The 21,080-nt window shown below is 37.3% G+C and overlaps 1 protein-coding gene across 3 annotated transcripts in view; it reads right to left on the bottom strand.

Moving 5' to 3' along the window:
* Window positions 1–242: 242 nt before the first annotated feature.
* Window positions 243–21,080, bottom strand: part of LOC131073661 (ubiquitin carboxyl-terminal hydrolase 2) — a 29,506-nt gene continuing 8,668 nt past the window's right edge. For 2 of the 3 annotated variants that reach the window (XM_058010163.2, XM_058010164.2), the window contains exons 3-8: window positions 10,040–10,086; window positions 2,235–2,281; window positions 2,046–2,148; window positions 1,094–1,921; window positions 730–782; window positions 243–532 (exon numbers count right to left, since the gene is read on the bottom strand). In XM_058010163.2, coding sequence (XP_057866146.1) covers window positions 1,127–1,921; window positions 2,046–2,148; window positions 2,235–2,281; window positions 10,040–10,086 — 992 coding nt within the window. In that variant the 3' untranslated portion in view covers window positions 243–532; window positions 730–782; window positions 1,094–1,126. Of the gene's footprint in view, window positions 533–693; window positions 783–1,093; window positions 1,922–2,045; window positions 2,149–2,234; window positions 2,282–10,039; window positions 10,087–21,080 lie in introns of all 3 variants that reach the window. The other variant, XM_058010162.2, reaches the window with a different exon arrangement.

Below are 21,080 nucleotides of genomic sequence, written 5' to 3'. Positions count from 1 at the left end.
TTGATTTCCAATTTACCAATAAAAAGAAGGATGAAGTGCTTAATATATGAAATTTGGCTTATGGTAATGAATTAGTTAGAAATAGTATAATAGATACTGACAAGAAAAGGAAGGGGATCCCTGTTACATGTAGCATAGGGAATTTGTGCTAACATTGAAATGTTGCAACCTCATAACTTCAAGAATCATATCAGTATATCTTTCTAATGCCACTGCTATGAATTACTTCCCTAGTATCCATATACCCAAAACATAAAGAAAAATTTATTTATCATCCCAAAAAGGTTATCATGCAATACAACACCACTTTAATACTAGAAAGATAACAACCAACAAAACTGGTAGACACCTTCAATGTGAGATGGAATATGACCATCATTGAAGATCCATATGGTCACAACTCATAGACTTATCTAAGCCTACAAACGATCAATTTGCTCTCTATTAAAGAGAGAATAAAAAGATCCCAATGATAAATTTAAAAGCACTAGCAGACATTCACACTCAAAGGGAGCATCTGACTGACTGTAACCTGCAGATTCGAAAATTTCAGTAAAAATTTGTAAGCAATTGCCTGTTATTTTACAATAGTTAGAAGGAAAGTAAAATCTTATAAATATTTCATTAATTTGGTGATAGTTTGATCCATGAATTGAGAACAAAAAATAAAAATTATTAATGCCAACAAATTACCAAAATTAGCTAGGAAAGGATGTCAAGCTTCCTTACATTTGATGTAATAAAAACAAATACCCTAACTCCCTCTGCATATTATTTGATGTCTGCAACACAGCATCCAAAAGAAATTGATTTCATAAAAGCATGCGGAAAATAGCAAATGAATAAGGCATGATCAGCAATCTAACTCCAGCACATATCACTAACAATTGCACTACCTTAAGACTACAGAAAACTAGGCATATATTTTTATATCAACAAGCATCAAATCTGCCAACCCGAAAAGCATATAATTGATAATTAATAAATGAAACCCTAATGACAAAAAGCAATTTTATTAAACTCACTTATCCTTTCAACACTACCAAATCTAAACTGCCAACTACAAGTCAATCAAAAGTTGAAAAAGACTAACCTCACTTGCAAATTATCTTTACACAAAGATCATTCATGTCTTTTGTCTCGCCTTTTCAATCAGAGGTTTGAGTTTGTTTCTTTCAGCCAACATTCTGAGAAAATTGAACAAGAACGGTATGTAATTATGCTTCCTACGAATATTCTCAGTCCTCCATTTCTTGAACTTTTCTTCCTCAAACAATATCTTCTCCTTGACAATATCAATGTCTGACTCTATTTCTACGAGAGACCTGTCAAGCACTTCAATGGTAGCACTATGTCTTCCTTGCCCAGAATCTACATCCATCCTGTCTTCTCCATTGCACTTTGTGGCTGCCAGCTGCTGTATAATCTGATCTTTCCTACTCTGAAGATCATTAAGTTCTGCAGTATATATATCTTTTCTATTTTTTATGATTGCCATGAGGTTGAATCTTATTTCATTTTTGGAATATTTTTCAATGCGTTCTTGAATTACTGGTTGAACCATCTTCAACCATTCTAAGCTGTCTCGTGCTCCATTGAACTGTCCAAGACTGATGGGCCCTTCCTTCAACCCGTCCAACTCATATAATATGTTATCAACAGGTATATAGCTTATGAAATGATATACATCATCATCTTTATCAGCAAGTTTCTGTTCATCAGAAACAAAGGGTTCTGGTCTAGCAAAGCTGTTGTGAGCAGTTCGAATAGCTTCACTATTGTTGATAGCAAGTCCTTTGAGCTCAGGTGGAAAATTTTTGGTAAAATCCTTTAAGTTTGACAGTTCTGGGCCAATATCAATATCTGCACAATTCATGAGAATCGAAAGAATTGCCTGAGTTGCACAAGCATTGTTGATCACCTGCAGCAAATCATGTACAACATCACCATATTGAAGTAGACACTCAAAAGAATTTCATCATCCTCAAAAAATATGTATCACATATATTCCAGATGGTCTTTTGACTGTCTAACGAGGAATTGACCTGGCTTGCAAAGAACAAATTTGGGCTATAATCTTCCAGTACTGGTCGATCATCTTTCTCTCCTGGCCTCCACTTGAAAAGGAATACTAAGCCATAAATGGGCCTGCAGTGTAATATGGTCAGAGGCCACAGCAGATATTGTAGTTCATTACAATATAAATAAATATGAAAGCTAAACAAATTGCTTACTGAAGATTGCTTAGGGATTCCAAGTCTAGTGAATATAGCTCTTCAACCTGTACAGCACAATGTAAAGATAACAATAAACAAAAAACTGTGATAAATAGCCATTATAAGAATGAAATATCTCTTCAATTCCACCTGATAGTAGAAGAAACACTAAAGAAAGCAACTCATGATCAAAACTGTTTTCTTAGAAATGTGGAAATACATGTTTCAATAGATGTGTCCTAAATAAGTGTCATTAATAGCAAGACCACAAGGTCAAAAAAAATGAACAAAAGTTGCAGTGACAAACTAGGCTTTATAGGATTGGCCTTGCTTGATTATAGGGGAAAGCAAGGACTTATATATGGAAGTCTTACTTCCCTAGCTCATGCATTCCATCTGACAATATAAGAAATGCTCAAAAAGCTACCCATGATGAAAATAGAACCCACGCAATTGATCAACCATGTAGATCAAGATTGATAATGATACTTTGGGTTGGGATTAACATGAAATAAGTGTACAGATTCAAATTTTCAATTGAGCCCTGATGCCTGTTCTTGGCAGTAACAACAAAAATATCCCAATAATCAAATTCCAGTTTAAGATAAAATATAAATGTGTAGTGCATGGAAAAAGCGTTCTGTTTGGACAAATGGTTAATTGGACCCTGTACTTATTCTCCAGAAACATGCACAGATTTTTAAGTAAACAAGCTCTACAATACCTTAAAACAATAGAATTCATGACATTAGAAAAGAGATTAAAATATCTAGTAAGAATTATGCAGGTCATCATCAATCCCAAAAAACCTAGCAAAAATCAGTCCTCACACAGGGCATATACCCATACCCGGTATGCAGGTATTGTCTGGGATGACCACATCTATCCCTCATGCACCTAAAATGTTTCAGATATTCTAGTGCTTTTCACCACAGACCACACACCCTTTTATAGACGTTACCAAGATAACATCAGATACTCCAATAATACCCTAACTTATCCAGACCCCCGTACCCATAAACATGTATCTAATACTTCATTGATAAAATCTAATTACTGACCTAGTAACATTAACTACAAATAAATAAATTATTTATTAATACCTAGCCAGTAATATAGTATTTCTACTTTGAATAGGTCAAAAACTGGCTAATCTTTGGCTAATTCCACCACACTTATAGGAATTTCTCATTTTTAACACGATTTGATTGTAATGTCCCCTTTCTAGCCAGTTAACTTATGATTTGTCGTTAGCCTATTCTTAGGTGATCATGTGGGCTAACCAGGACATTTAAGGGATCAGAGGAATATTTGGCCAAGGTAAATTCAGTTTTAAGCCATTCCGAGGTGATTTGAGATGTTTTCTGAGGAATTTACTATTTATATTAAGTCAGCTATGGGCAAGTTCAGTGACACCAGAGACTTCATGGACAATCTTCAGGTGAATAGCAATTAATTATTTTGACTGGTGTTCATTTTGTCATTTGATTATTATTTATTTAACGATAAAGTGAGATATAAAGTTAAATTAAAATATTTAACTTCATCGTTATTTAACTACATTACCCGGGGACGCGTCCCCAAGCTAAAATCCCTCGTCCCCGTACCGGAGACATTTCAGGGACTTGGAGACAGCCAAGGGATGTCCCCCTGCCGTCCCCAAAATTTCAAAATCTGTGGGAAACGTCTCGGAAACTTGGGGACAGCAGTGATTCTCAAAGAGGACATCCCCCCGTCCCCAATATGGTTGGGAACATCTATGACGTCCCCCTTTTCCCAGCACATTTTTTAAAAAAACAGACAAATGCTCAAAAAAACATTTTTAAATTTTGTTATAGATCTATAAAACTAGATTTTCACTAATATGGCAGGTAAACATGTCTGAATCACTTCCAAAAGCACTTAGAAATAATGAGCAGCAGCCTGGTTATAGATTTCACAAACACTTAGAACTCAGTAGTGCTTAAAAAAGTGGTTTGCCAGTCTGTAAAATTGGACTTTACACTGATGAAAGGTAAACAGTTAGGAATCATAGCCAAAAACACTCAGAAATATGAATAACAGCATGGTAATGAATTTCACAAACACCCAAAACTTTGTAGTGCATAAAGAAGCAGTTGTAGATCATACTAGTAATGGAAGACTATCAAAATATCCTCCCACCAAAAAGAAACAATGAACTACGTGCAAACAAGTGCTCGCATATTGACAATGAATTTTCAATTATGAATGCATATTGAGTATTGACAATGAATTCTGAATTATGAATGCATATTGAGTATTGACAATAAATTTTGAACACAAATGTGGTTTGTTAAGGTTCTATAATGTACATATAGCTTCTTTATCCATGTTTTCATATGAATATAATGTATATATACATGCTTTATCTATTTTTCACATGAACATTTAAAATTTTCCTATATATTTTAAATTTTCTTTATATTTTATATAGTCGTCCCCTTGCCATCCCCAAAATTGGCAAAAAAATTTACCATCCCGGAAACTCGTCCCGCCATCCCCATCCTGGAAACTCAGGGTAACATAGTTATTTAATTATATAAATGACTAGTGGGGACAATAAAGTAATATGTTATAAATATTAAATGTCCCCTTTCAGTAAAGTACATAGCACACATAAAGAGGAGTTAAATATTAAATAGAAGTGTTTTCTTTTATCCCACATTGACAAGATGAGTGAATGGACTCTCTTCAGAGAGTTATAAAAGAAATTCAATAGTTCTCTTTCAGGCAGGCTGGATTAAATAAGAGATTTAAGAAATTAATTGGAGAGTTCATCTTCAATGGCTCGGTGGACGAAATCCCTCTTTGCTAGCAATATTCACACTGTTGAAAGACACAGTTTGGAGATTTTGACTGAGCGTAAAATCAGTTTGTTTAATAGTTGCTTCTTCCATTGAATGTGTTGCCAATTTCCTGGGGTTCGATTCTAAGTATCAGTAGCAGGGATTCAAAAGATATTGCTATTTACATTCATACTAGCTGGTCAATCCCTTTGAAGTCTGCAATAGCAATCGCTGAGATATTTATGACTGCTGGAGTGTCGTACATGCTGAAGATGTCGTATATGCTACAGGAAGTGCCATATATGCCTAGGGACTGCAGCAACAGTAGCGTACAAGCCTGAAAACATTGGCTGGGTGTCAAATAAGCTACAGGAGTGCTGTACCAGCCTAGGGTCTGCTACAGCAACACCACACAAGTCTGAAACTGTTCCTAAGGGTGCCATACAGGTCTACCAACAGCAATATAGTGCCATACAGGTCTGAGCATGTGCTGTACCAGCCTACAGTGAATATAGGTGGCCATACTAGCTGGTAGAAGTTAATTACCAGGTCTGAACTGAAACTGGGGCAGCATTGTGGTATGCAGTCCATTGTGACAGCGAAAGTAGTACGCATTGTATTATACTTGTTGGCTAAAACTACAGCTGTACATTGAAGAAATATTGTCTCAATCTATTATTAAGAACTTCAAGTGGTTGCCATATTAGAAATTAAGTTTCATGTATGACTTATGAATGAGTTTGGTTCCATACTACGTTGATATCAGAAGTCATTGCATTTCAGTATTAGTGTGTGTTTGTTTGCTGTTGATAGTATTAGCATTACAGATACCTCTTGTTGGTTGAGTTTATATCTTACAAAACACAAAAAAAAACACACAACCAGGCAGCCTATTACATCGATGACATCCAACAAAGACTAATTAATCCGTTACAAGCAGTAAAAAATCAATACTAAAATATATTTGAAGCCATTGCAAGGTTACATATTTAAATGTATCAATAACTCTAGGAAAACAAGATGGACGGTAAAGGACTGAGAATACAAGCAAGGCATTTATGAAATGATAACGGAAAAATAAGAGAGAAAAAAGTCCAAAATGATATCACAGTCAAGTAAAATGTTCATTAGAAGTCGCAAATTGGAAAACAGTATCACAAAAAACAAAGATGAAAAGTTCAACATCCAGAGCACATGGCTATTTCTTGATTCACTCCCTCCCTTCCTCATTCCCATACAACTCCACAGAGAAGATGCAGAATATCCGTATACTCCAACCCCTTATAAGTAAGAGAATACACAAGTGTTCTATTAACTATTGCATTTAGCTATTGCGAAATGCCACTTCATTTTTTGGTCCTTGGGATTATACATGTACAATCTGCAAAATGGATACAATGAGCATTTTCCTTTCACAGAAAAATGTGGAAATTTTTAATCCGTATTCTCCCTGCTGAAAGTTTGATGACTTTTCAAACAGTTTATATACTTCTATATCATGAACCCTCAACAAGGAGATGTCGCAAATACTTCTCCTCTTTCATCTACCCAACAAAAATACTTTCTGCATCACAAACCTTTGACAATATCTGATGTTTAATTGTAATGCTCCTTCATCTACTCATCAACTCCAGTCTGAGCGTACAACATTCATTGTCCTTTCGAATGCAAAATCAACATTTAGCTCTAACCTAATGAAGTATAGCTCGGGTTAAGAAAAACATTTGTTACACTCTTTACGAGCTTAATGAGCCCAAAAGAGTCAGTCTTACCTTTTAGGCATTTCTTCAAGTCAATTACTAACTGTAGTAAACACATACATTCACTAGTTCTAATCTTTCCAATGTCTACTATAATTTCTTAATTTCTAAAAAATTTAATTAATCAAGAAATTTTCAAATTATTCCATAATACACTGATATAGATGAGTATGCGTAAGCGTGTATATGTTCATGTTATCTTAAATAGCATTAGAAAAAAAAATGGATTCAGCAACCATTAGCATAGCAGTTGGTGTACATTGCCTAGCGTAGAATATACAGTAAAAACAGCAAAACTTTATAAAATAAGATCCAAGCAGACAACATAGGCAAATTTTATACAGAAACATAAATTATTTCTAACAATGAATAAATTATCAATAGGGAAATCTAAATCAACAGAGAGAAGATCAGGGAGATTAAAAACATAAGGCTCCCTGTCCACGCCTATGTCAAGAAAAAACCATAAATACAATTATGACCAATGGGTGTGGCGATTGAGGCAAAGCAGAACCCTCTTTATGCACAGTTTTCAGCATATTTGGTGGTTGTTGGAGTTCATCAGTAGATGAGAGATTTGAAAAGGTAAAGGCTGATTTGGAGAAGTTTGGGGTCCAATCTAGAAGTATTGCTAAAGCATCTTAGGCTCCTGCTGACGCCCCACATTCATCCTCTAGACCTATAGGAACATGAAGGTTTGCCACTGTCACTACTACTCCTACCAAGCCTTTCGGACCTACACGAACCCCTCCAAGCAGAAAGAGATTTTCTACTGATGTTCCAAAAAAGTCAAAGTCTGGTGAGAAGAAGAAGCCAAGACCAAAGCAGCAAGCTAAAAGAGAAAAAATTGATCCAGTAAATGTAGAAAGTGATGAAGAAGAAGAAAAAGAAAAAGAATCTTTCAAATTAAAGAGAAAAGAAAAGAGAACATGGCAAGGACAAGAGGAAGGAAGCTCTAAAGGAAAAGGAAAGGAGAAAGGGAGGACAAAGAAGACAAAGAAGACTCCTCCAAAGTCATCTGAACAAGACCCCTTCGGTTTGGATACTATTCTCAATGCATTTGAGTGTCATGGAGCAATAGAAGAAACTACCAAGCTATATCCAAATGTGCCTTTATATAATCAAGAAGTTATTGAGCAAGCAATAATCATGTATATGATGAAGTGCAACTTAACCTTGAGTGACATTTTGGATCAGCTTCCAAAAAGCCTAGCTGATGCCTTAATGGAAAAGAGAGATGAAGCTGTCAAGTTAGAAGCGGAACTGAGAGAACAAGCTCTTAAACAGGTTGGATCCTCACTGTCCAAGGATGAAATAACAACTATCACTCGGAGACAATCTCAGGAATTGAGAACAAAGCAAAGGGTGAACAACCTAATGAGCATGAGAGAAGATGATAAGGATGAAGTGCAGAGGAAAACAGAGGAAATAACTACAAGGATCCTGAAGGAGTTGAAGAAAGGTGATGTAGTAGTTGAGGATGACCCTGATTTGGAGGAGATACCTGATGTTTCTACTGTGATGTGTCAGCTTTTGAGTTACATATGTCAGGAAGTGATGGTGATAAGAATGATGTTGTGGAAAAGGAGAGACTTCTCCTCTGGAGAAGTTTGATACAAGTGCACAAGGTGCAAGACAAGAAAGTGAAGTGAATGTCCCTCCAAAGAATACAGGGAATGTTAGTACAAAGGAGAATGCAAAGATTGGAGGTGAAGAGGAGAAGGAAGAGTATAATCCTGAGAGGGGTCGGGATGTAGCTGAAAAAACAAATGAGAAACAAGATGCTTCCTCCAAGAGACAAGATTCCTTCAAAAACCTATTAGGTCTGCAGATGCAGTTTGAGCCTATGGTGACACCACAGTTATTGAAAGATCTGATTAAGAGTTGAGCGTCTGTTTTTTCTTTCTGTCTCTGCTATTCCTGTGTCAGTGAGCAGCTGTCATTATTTTTCAGGAGAGAAGTCATTAGCAGTAGAAGAGGACTACTAAAAAGATCCTGAGAGCTGCCAAGGGATCTGCAGAAAAGTTTTTGGCACTACTTTTGTTTGGCTGATTGAGCTTTGCACTGTGGATTGATTCTTGGGATTGTCTCCTCCAAATGAGTAGTTCAAATGCCGTTCATATTCAGCAGCATCCATGTGATCTCAGAATTTATGACATCCTTGCCCCTCATTAAATTGAATTCATATAACCTCTGACTCAGCTTGATGAAGTAAATACCTCCCAAGTTGTGGCATCTCACCAACATTAATTGTGGACCTAGGGTAACTATAAGTATCTATTTTCACCAAAAAAAGGCATAAGATAATATTAACCGACAAAGAAAACATCTTTTCAATCAAGGAGATATTAATTAATGGAGGATTTTGTATGGATTCTAAAATTCAAGGGAAAAATCAAGTGACAAATTATGTCATCTTTAAGTTGGATTGCATTCAAGCACCAATAATGTTTTTAATGTACTCAAATTGTCATTGATCTCAAGCTTTTATATAGAAAAAAAGTTTTGTTCACTTTACAACTTCAAGGAAGGCTAGAGGGTTTCATAGCTTTGGTTGGCAACACTATAATTCAAAACATTTAATATTGGCTATTCATTAAAAAGCTGAATCAAACATACCTAAGGCCATATAATCTTTAAATCCACGTAGAACACCCAATAAAAGAAGTCTGGTCTCATTTTACAACTGCTTTTATGAGTAATCAATTATCTTAGTGCATGTCAGAGAAATCTAGCACCAATAATACAATTAAACATAAATTGCACCCTTGTTTAGTCAGAAAAAAGGGAACAAAATAGAACTACATCAGGCTCATACTATTTTTGGGTTGAGATAAGAAAAATCATCCAAACCCAAACCTCCATGATATATCATAGAGAATTGCATAACACTCTTCAATTGGTGATAGAAGATATATCTGCTGCTTTCATTTGGTCATTTAAGTAAAAAAGGCTAGCATCATCAACATGAAAATACATCTGTTGAGCCTAAAACTGACTTAAATTAATCCAACCACATAGCCTCTTCTATATGAGTCTGATTAGCCTACCTACTAGTTAGTTACTTACTATTGGTCCTTTTTGGTCCTAGCAGTATTTGCTTCTTGTGCTTTCTAATTGTATTATGGGAGCTGGTGCCTTTTTCATGTTAATAGAAAATTTATTTATCCAAAGAAAGATAGCCTTCTATTTAATAAATGAGTGTTTTGCCCCGTTTAAAAATAGTCATTTATGATCATAGCAAAACCATAAATACCTGAACTCCTTTGACTTGCATATGTTGAATAAGTTCTGTGAACACGCCTGAGTGTGCCATGCATCCAAAAAGCAAAAGAAATCCTCAGAAATGTTTCAATATTTTAGGAACAAGAGTAACTTACTTTTGACATATGCCACTACTAGATTCATTCCTATTCAATTTTGATTATTGATTAAAACAATGCAAATGGAACAGAAAATTGCCAAATGTACAAGAAAACACTCAACAGGTTGTAGACTCCAAACTGGACTATTGAATCATTTACACAATTTTGGCCAATAAACAAAACGAACCTTCAAATAGTCATCTATGTCACTGTTGACGTGTATTTTGTACACAATCATACACAGAATAAAATACCTAAAGGCATCTTATCCTCTCTTGAGAAAATAGTCTCTAACTGCTGAAGATTCGCGTAAAGGATCAGTTAGGTAGACTCCAAGGTTCTTTTAGTGGGGTCTCCACGTGTGGACAAGCTCCAGTGGTATGATGTGATTTGCTGGAATCACAAGGGGACTTACATTAAACTTCCGATCTGCTTTGCTGGACACAGGCTCTGACTAACTTAGATTAAAAAATGGAAAAAGGATAAGGGCGAAGAGAGGATCTAATCCTAATACTAAGAATGTAGGAGCAATGATTGATTTTTGATGAAACTCTAACTAGATCTTGTTTTGACATCAATGGAACATCTACACAAGACTAGTGCGATCTTCTAAGGGAGCTTTATGATGTTCAAATCATCACCGCAGGCATAGATACCATCCAAGTTGATGCATATCAATGAAGAGGCAACAATTTGAAATTGAGCTTAGGCTGAATGATCCAGTTGACTACGCAAGGCAAGTCTGCAATCAACAAACTGCTAGTAGTATGGATGTACGAATTCCACCATCAATCAATCACATTTCCTCCATTCATCTAATCATCTACCATCTAAGATTGAAGACTCAACAAGAAACCATGCAAATTGCAAGAAAAACGTCATATTTCACCATTACTTCAATGAAAATGGAGTTTGTTTACAATCAATGGCAACAATTTCTTGCCTTGTCCTCCTATTCTACTCTCTAACTACTTTCAACTATTTACAACTCTCTCTAATCATCTAAAAAAAATCCCCCTTTACAAAATGAAATGCCTGGGCTTATATAGTGCCCACAATACAATTTGATGGCTTAGATCAATTCAAGATCAATGGCCAAGATTTTACAATGAAAACCCTAATTAGGGTTTGTTACAACCATTACATAACATTTAATGCTTGACCAATGATAAAATTGTATTGCTTGGACACATGTCCCTTTTAGAAAAATCGACCAATGGATAGCCGGGGTAGGTACATCGGAGTTTGTGCCACCTTCCATGAGTTAAGTACATTGAATCTGGACATGCTGAGATGGACTTCACTGATTGGAGAAATGATGACTAGGACGCCACCTCATCTGACACTTGAAGCTTGCTAGATATTCAATTTGATGTCGTTGAGAGGCTATCTTTAATTAACTCTTGTTCTAACTCCTTTTGTCCTTGATGTGCAGGATGACGATGTACCTCGCCTTGGAACGCTGGATTGAAAGAGGTCGCCCATGTCTTGGCTTGATCGTCCTGGCGAAGACCGTCCTTGATCCGGCTTGATTTTCCTTGAAGAGACCTCCATTTGATGCCTACACAACATTTCAAAATTAGTACCATGATTTTGCAATACATAACATAAATTAGAGAGCAAATTTTAGGAAACTTAATGATAAGTCCTTTATTAATCATTTCCTAAAAACAACCGAGCTAAGGCAAAACAAAATTTCAAAATCCAAAATTAAGGAAATGACGATCAACGTTCAAAATCAAAACAATAAATCCATATCGTCATACCTCTTTGAGAGCTTAACTCTAAAATGCAAAATAAAGGAATTCGCCTAGGCAAAATTTGAAATTCGATAGTCTTGATGTGATCTTCAAAAGAACGTTCCTCTTATCAACTTCGCCACCCTTCAAGTCTTGGACGTGATCTCCTCTTCAAGTTAGCAATTTCGCCATCTTTGATATGTCCTTGACGTGATCTCCAATGCCTTGGACAAGTTCGCACTTCTTTGGATAGTACTAACGCCTTCCTTTGGATATAAATTCGCACCTCTTTGAACACAACTTCGCACTTCTCCCTTTGTCTTCCTTAAATCGCACTTGAGAGATGATAAATGATGATGTGAAAATGAAATAAACTACCCCTCCCTTTATAGCGCTCACACCTCTCACCACCATTTAGGCCGACTTTGTAAAAATAAAGCAATTTAAATGATTTTTAAATGAATAACAAGGGCCGACCTCCATAAAACAAATAAATACCAAGCGCTCCATTTAATTTTTTAATGAATTAATAATCAATTATTAAATGCCTTCATTTTTAATTAATAAATTCGATTTTCTTACAAGGCAAAAATAATCAATTAATACCAAGCGCTAAATTTAAATGCCATTAATTAAATATCGATTTTCCTAGCATTTAAATAAATTCAAAAATGCGTTTGAGCGCCAAAATTTTTAAAAAACATGGAAAATATGTACCTCATCGCCCTGGTCCCTGACTAAGGGACAGGAGCGATCCATCACTTGGTCTTGATTTTTTGCACTTTTGACGTTCAAAGCCTTTAACCTCACGTTGGAATTGGCATTTTCGCTAGGATTTTCAAACTTGAGTGACTTGTCTTGCAAATAAATGTCCCTTAGATGTGATATCGCCCTGGTCCCTTGAAGAGGGACAGGAGCGATCCTGAAGCTCTAGCCAAAACGTGTCATCTTTCATCCTTGGTTCCTCGTTCATTGCCTCTTAAAGGACGTCCTTGACCTTAGCTATCCTTGCATTGTCTTGATTTTGTCGGAACATGAGTGTTTTAGTAAAAATCGCCTTGGTCCTTGTCCAAAGGACAGGAGCGATATGAGTCCTTTAACTTAATTGATAACACTTTTACGTTCAAAACTCTTGCATATCATCTTCAAAAGACACCTTGTACCTTTTACCCCTTTGCAAAACCTTGACTTAACGTGATTTTTGAAGGAATTAGCAACTATAATCAATATCGCTCTGGTCCCTTCCTGAGGGACAGGAGCGAACTTCAAGTCTTTGGGTTCATGCTTGCGTTCTCCAACTTGCAATCACCATCATCGTGCAAAATAAAGTTCCTTGATCCTTCGTGATCACTTGATGCTTGATAAACTTTCAAATTTTAAGCCTTCATAAGAATTTCGCTCTGGTCCCTTGGAGAGGGACAGGAGCGATTTTAGCTCTATGGGCCTTATTTCACTTTGTCACCTTCAAAACTTATATTCAACGGGTTCGTAATGTGCTCTTCTATTCATCCATGCCTTGAGATCGGTTCAAACTGTGCAAGAAAGTCATCCACAACAAAAATCGCTCTGGTCCCTTCCTGAGGGACAGGAGCGAACTTAAGCATTTTGGTCCTTTGTTGACGTTTGATAATCTTCAATTTGTCTTCAACGGGTTCGATTGACCTCCTTTCTTGCCTTCGAACATAAAATTTGCTTGATCTTTGCCTAGATCGTACTTCACCATGCCTTTGATGTCTCGATTCGTCCAAACAAGGTCAGGAATGGCTCAACTAAGCATTTTCGCTCTGGTCCCTTGGTGAGGGACACGAGCGAAATTTGACTTGTCGCACTCTCGATCAGGACAATTTTAATGGAATATAACATTTAAGTATAAGTGACATTTCCTTCTATGTTTCTTCTTTCTTATACTTTAAGTTATATTCCATATATACTTTCAGGATGTTTGAGAGTGGTTTCAGACCTCCAGGAGTTATATTGCAAAATCTAGTTTTTGGAGGTTTTTTCAGTTTCCAGACTTAGTCAAATTCAGGATCAGGGCATTCCAGACTTAGCCAAATTTCAGGATCAGGACCTCACTCAAGCCGGACTTGCTACCCTGTTGATCTCCCCGACAGCACTTCAAGTTATATTCATTTGATAAAATGTACCTCTTTGGACCTTCTCACATCGTCAAGACGTTAAAATCTTGCAAGGACAAAGCAAAATTGGATTTGTAGCTCCGGTCCTTCACTGAGGGACAGGAGCGATTTAGGCAATTAGCACTGTTATGGACGTCCCAAAAATCTTCAATTTATATTCAACGCATTTATCTCATGTTTTTCCTTGTTTTTGAACGTAAACTTGCCTTGACCTTTGTCTGGATTTTGCATAATGAAGGAAATCGCTCTGGTCCCTGGGAGAGGGACGAGAGCTACAAGGTACCTCGCCCTGGTCCCTTGGAGAGGGACAGGAGCGATATGGTCAATATAGGTCATTCTCCTTCGTTTTTGCATATCAAATTATATTCATTTGGCAAAGTATCTTCCTTCGGACGTCCTCAAATCATTAAACTTTCAAAATCTTGCAAGGACAAGGCGAAATTGAATTTGTAGCTCCGGTCCTTCACTGAGGGACAGGAGCGATCTTCCCCCTGGAGGCATTTCTGTGCTCATGAAAATCTTCAATTTATATTCAATGGAAAGATCTCGCCGTTCTCCATCACTTCAAACGTAAAATTTGTCTGGACTCTGCAAGAATGATGAGATATTTGAAAACGAGCTCCCGTCCTTCACTGAGGGACAGGAGCGATTTTGCTCCTACAGGCCAAAATATCATGATTTTACACATTTTATCACTTCACAAGGCGAAAACAAATCATTTGAAATGCCTAGGATCAAAAATCAAAAAAGTCAAAATTTGGTCAAAATTACTCAATTGGACAAAATTCATGTTTCATCATCAACACTTAGACGAATTTAGACTCTGCGTCAACATTCCAATTGAAAATTAGACCATTCTGGCGAATTCATTTCATTCAAAATTTGCATTCTAGAAAAGGAAATTCAAAAAGCTCTCAAAACCGACTGGATTTTGGTCCGAAAAGACGATAATTAGAACCCTAAGGCTTGACCCTAAATCCAGACAACTAACAAACTAACAAAACCCTAGAAAAAGCAAAGCGGAAACGAGCAAAACGAGCAAAAAACATGGGTCCCCATTTGCAATGGGGCGATGTGTGAAAACGTCACAACATCTAGCGCCACCTTGAATAAATGTTGAAAAACATTTCAGAGATAAAGACTCAATCGACACCTAGAACCTCTGGAAAATTCAACCTAGCTCATCAAGAGATTAGAAAATGTACTCAAAGTAGAAGGAGAATCCTTAACCATATCTAGACACTTAGTCTTTGATTACCCAGGTGTGTGCAAGTGTATTCATTCCTCTCGACAAGACAACTATGACTTTCAGGTTCCCCTGTGATAGGCTACGTAGTATATCTGAACTTCAAAAGCATCCTGGATAGAGCCTCGCTGCCAGTCAGACGTCCATAGTCCCGACGAGGTTATCGCCGCAAGCTCACGAACATTGCTCCATTGCCAGCCAGGCGTCTATAGCCCCGATGGAGTTACTCGCATATTCCCTTTAGCCAATTTTGATATTTCGTTTCATTTCACTTTTCTCTTCATTTTTTTCTTTCATTTTCTCTTTTTTTTTTCTCTTTTTTCTCATTTTTTCCTTTTGATATTGCTTTTTCTCTTCGTCAATTCCTTTGGCTTGTAAGCAGTGAAGCTTACTGGGGTTTGAGGATTGCGGTGGCGCTGAAGCCAGATTTTAGATTTTTCACCAATCACAGCTTTGCCTAAAAACCATAATGACTCGGAGTCTATTAATGTGTGAAGATATAGTAATCAACAGATGTCGGCATCAAGACACAGAAAATGATTCCCTTCCAAGTCAAATACAGGTCCTGATCAGATGATAAAGCTGAAGAGGAACAACCTCGGATTCCGAGCACTTCATGAATAGATATCTAAGAAATGAGTCTAACATAAGATCCAGGATATTGCCAGCGTGCGGGCAACAACACAAACGCCCTTCTCACAAGATGGAGGCTCCCACTCAAGACACCTAAACTAAAGCAAACCGACCGACAAACCGACCCAAAGCAAACTAAACTAAAACGCACACCAAAAGAAAACAACTAAACTACCTGAGCCACACTAGATCATGAGTCAAATGACTCAAGGCAAATTAAGAACAAGGCTCAAAAGACCTCTAATCTAAAAACACAAAAAGAAAACCTACTCTAAACCTATATACAAGAGTCCTAGACTCGACACGACTCAAAGAAGCAAAATATGTACATGACTTTACATGATTTCTCAGGTTGTGCAACAGGAGCATGGCAAACGTGATGGTTCTCAATCGGGCAAATTCATCCTTAAATACAAAAAGGCAAACTCTCACCATGCACATCTCATACTCAAGCAAGTTTTCACTCAAAATGATCAACTGAGGTAATTCGTTAGGACCATGATCAATCCAGATGCAAGTTGTTTTCCCAAAATCCCCATAATCAAAATCATAATAACTTTCAAGGCTAGGACTAAGGAAAGAGACAACCTGGCGTATTTCAGGCTCAGACGACATTGTATTGTCGGAAGCGAGGTCACCAACTGCTTCAGGAGGTCGCCATTGATGACGAATCATTCCACGAGTATCCACAACATATTGATCTTGATTAGGAAATTCCTCTTGAAACAAGCTCAGCGCCCCTTCGAATAGCTCAAGATTCTCTGTTTTCACTGAGATATCTTGCATAAACCAGGCATCTTCATGAAATATTGTTAGCATATCTTCAAAAATGAGAGTCTCCTTGATAGATTGAGCTTCAAACATCTCCTCTAGTGGATCAAAGATAATCTCAGGTGACCTTTCTTCTTCAAGTATAGTCTCGGGAGGTCGAAGTTGATGATGGATCATATCACTCCCAGTAACTTGCTTATCTAGAAAAAATTTTGGCAGTGATTCCATTTGTGTTTCCTCTGCAAAATCTTTCAATGCTTCCTCAAATAGCATAATGGTGATAAAATCTTCAAGCGCCCCTTTGAATTGTTCTTCATACCTGGGCTCACTTATGATAATTTGTAGCTCTTCACTCAATATCTCAACTTGATTGTCTTCTTCAATGAGGCCATTCGAAAACTCTTGCAATTCAATTTCAAGGATCTCCTTTTGTAGCATAAGTGAGAATTCTTCAAGGAATGAGTCGTCCTTTCCTTTAGTTGCTTGTTCAACTCCTGGATCTTCCTTTATTATTGCTTGAATATTCTCAACTGATTCTTCAACTTTTGTTTCATAGTATTCCTTTTCAGGTGCAAGGCATGGCAGGCTATCCATTGTAATACATTGATCATCAGGTGCATTGGTATTGTCAACGTACACTTGATCCTTCTCACATTCAGATGTTGGAGCAATGTCCTGTTCATAGGTTCTCCTAAATTCGGCTGCGAGATGTGCACCCCAAGATCCATTCATGATACATTCTTCCTCGGACAAAGTTGGCATTCCAAACTGGTTTATGACTTGATTGATAGCCATTTCACATACTAAGCAAGTAAATTCCGAGTGAGGTGAGTTGTGAATTCTACACCACAATGGTAGCAATATGTTTTCCAGACGCATTTCACCATCCAAAACGAGTTGACTCTCGATCATCCACATGAAGCTTAGAAGAGGATCTTTAGTCTCTGGGACACTGAAGTTGCCTTCTTCCGTTTCTGGCCTTGGGACATCCCAAAAGAAGATTTTTCCCTGTGCTGCCGATTCCATCCTTGATAAGTACTTCAAGCAATGCATTTCATCATGTTCCTCTGTCTCGTGAACTCGACACTGCCCTGGTCTTGCAAACTCGGACAATCTACGTGGATAAAGTTGTGTATCTAACCTCCACCAAAGTTCAGGAAAATCAACTTGTTGCTCCTCGTGAAACTGTTGTCGCTCCATTGAGAAATCCTTCTTTTTGATTTTTTGATTTTTTGATTTTTTTGGATTTTCTATTTTTCACTTTTTTTGGATTTTCTATTTTTCGCTTTTTTTTTGGATTTTCTGGAATAAGAGAGATCTTGAATATCTCGGATTCAACTTGAACGTTCAACTGGTTCCAGCTTGATTCCTTCTTGCGTAAGTCCAACTAACGATCCAGCAGTCACCTTCCTTCGAGTGTTTGAGAAAAAGCTTTCCACTGATCTTCCTTGGATTCAAGAGTTCGTGTTCACTGTCAAGCACTCCTAATTCAATCTGTCGAGCGTGGAGGAGGGTAAAAAGTTCTTGACAAGATCGGACTTTCAAATGCTCAGCCCTCCTTCTAGCGCCAATTCTGTTGACGTGGGAGGAGGGACAAAAGCTCTTGAGATAACCTCCGTAAATTTGAAGTGATAGAATCTGGAGTTCACGTACAAGCCCTCCTTCTAGCGCCAATTCTGTTGACGAGCGCGGGAGGAGGGTGAAAAAAGTCTTAAAGATCACTCCCGCAAACATAAATTGATAGAATTTGAAGTCTGGCTGTTAAACATTGATCGCGATCAAGCCCTCCTTCTAGCGCCAATTCTGTTGACGCGGGAGGAGGGTGAAAAGGTCCTTAAGATTGCTCCTTGTAAATTATGAATTGATAAAATCTGGATTTTCAGGTGTTAGGCATTCATCGCGATCAAGCCCTCCTTCTAGCGCCAATTCTGTTGACGTGTATTTTGTACACAATCATACACAGAATAAAATACCTAAAGGCATCTTATCCTCTCTTGAGAAAATAGTCTCTAACTGCTGAAGATTCGCGTAAAGGATCAGTTAGGTAGACTCCAAGGTTCTTTTAGTGGGGTCTCCACGTGTGGACAAGCTCCAGTGGTATGATGTGATTTGCTGGAATCACAAGGGGACTTACATTAAACTTCCGATCTGCTTTGCTGGACACAGGCTCTGACTAACTTAGATTAAAAAATGGAAAAAGGATAAGGGCGAAGAGAGGATCTAATCCTAATACTAAGAATGTAGGAGCAATGATTGATTTTTGATGAAACTCTAACTAGATCTTGTTTTGACATCAATGGAACATCTACACAAGACTAGTGCGATCTTCTAAGGGAGCTTTATGATGTTCAAATCATCACCGCAGGCATAGATACCATCCAAGTTGATGCATATCAATGAAGAGGCAACAATTTGAAATTGAGCTTAGGCTGAATGATCCAGTTGACTACGCAAGGCAAGTCTGCAATCAACAAACTGCTAGTAGTATGGATGTACGAATTCCACCATCAATCAATCACATTTCCTCCATTCATCTAATCATCTACCATCTAAGATTGAAGACTCAACAAGAAACCATGCAAATTGCAAGAAAAACGTCATATTTCACCATTACTTCAATGAAAATGGAGTTTGTTTACAATCAATGGCAACAATTTCTTGCCTTGTCCTCCTATTCTACTCTCTAACTACTTTCAACTATTTACAACTCTCTCTAATCATCTAAAAAAAATCCCCCTTTACAAAATGAAATGCCTGGGCTTATATAGTGCCCACAATACAATTTGATGGCTTAGATCAATTCAAGATCAATGGCCAAGATTTTACAATGAAAACCCTAATTAGGGTTTGTTACAACCATTACATAACATTTAATGCTTGACCAATGATAAAATTGTATTGCTTGGACACATGTCCCTTTTAGAAAAATCGACCAATGGATAGCCGGGGTAGGTACATCGGAGTTTGTGCCACCTTCCATGAGTTAAGTACATTGAATCTGGACATGCTGAGATGGACTTCACTGATTGGAGAAATGATGACTAGGACGCCACCTCATCTGACACTTGAAGCTTGCTAGATATTCAATTTGATGTCGTTGAGAGGCTATCTTTAATTAACTCTTGTTCTAACTCCTTTTGTCCTTGATGTGCAGGATGACGATGTACCTCGCCTTGGAACGCTGGATTGAAAGAGGTCGCCCATGTCTTGGCTTGATCGTCCTGGCGAAGACCGTCCTTGATCCGGCTTGATTTTTCTTGAAGAGACCTCCATTTGATGCCTACACAACATTTCAAAATTAGTACCATGATTTTGCAATACATAACATAAATTAGAGAGCAAATTTTAGGAAACTTAATGATAAGTCCTTTATTAATCATTTCCTAAAAACAACCGAGCTAAGGCAAAACAAAATTTCAAAATCCAAAATTAAGGAAATGACGATCAACGTTCAAAATCAAAACAATAAATCCATATCGTCATACCTCTTTGAGAGCTTAACTCTAAAATGCAAAATAAAGGAATTCGCCTAGGCAAAATTTGAAATTCGATAGTCTTGATGTGATCTTCAAAAGAACGTTCCTCTTATCAACTTCGCCACCCTTCAAGTCTTGGACGTGATCTCCTCTTCAAGTTAGCAATTTCGCCATCTTTGATATGTCCTTGACGTGATCTCCAATGCCTTGGACAAGTTCGCACTTCTTTGGATAGTACTAACGCCTTCCTTTGGATATAAATTCGCACCTCTTTGAACACAACTTCGCACTTCTCCCTTTGTCTTCCTTAAATCGCACTTGAGAGATGATAAATGATGATGTGAAAATGAAATAAACTACCCCTCCCTTTATAGCGCTCACACCTCTCACCACCATTTAGGCCGACTTTGTAAAAATAAAGCAATTTAAATGATTTTTAAATGAATAACAAGGGCCGACCTCCATAAAACAAATAAATACCAAGCGCTCCATTTAATTTTTTAATGAATTAATAATCAATTATTAAATGCCTTCATTTTTAATTAATAAATTCGATTTTCTTACAAGGCAAAAATAATCAATTAATACCAAGCGCTAAATTTAAATGCCATTAATTAAATATCGATTTTCCTAGCATTTAAATAAATTCAAAAATGCGTTTGAGCGCCAAAATTTTTAAAAAACATGGAAAATATGTACCTCATCGCCCTGGTCCCTGACTAAGGGACAGGAGCGATCCATCACTTGGTCTTGATTTTTTGCACTTTTGACGTTCAAAGCCTTTAACCTCACGTTGGAATTGGCATTTTCGCTAGGATTTTCAAACTTGAGTGACTTGTCTTGCAAATAAATGTCCCTTAGATGTGATATCGCCCTGGTCCCTTGAAGAGGGACAGGAGCGATCCTGAAGCTCTAGCCAAAACGTGTCA

The sequence above is a fragment of the Cryptomeria japonica genome, chromosome 11 (assembly GCF_030272615.1).
Source record: "Cryptomeria japonica chromosome 11, Sugi_1.0, whole genome shotgun sequence".
NCBI lineage: Eukaryota > Viridiplantae > Streptophyta > Pinopsida > Cupressales > Cupressaceae > Cryptomeria > Cryptomeria japonica.
The sequence above is the reverse complement of the archived record's forward strand: the minus strand, read 5'-3'. Positions and strand labels throughout refer to the sequence as shown.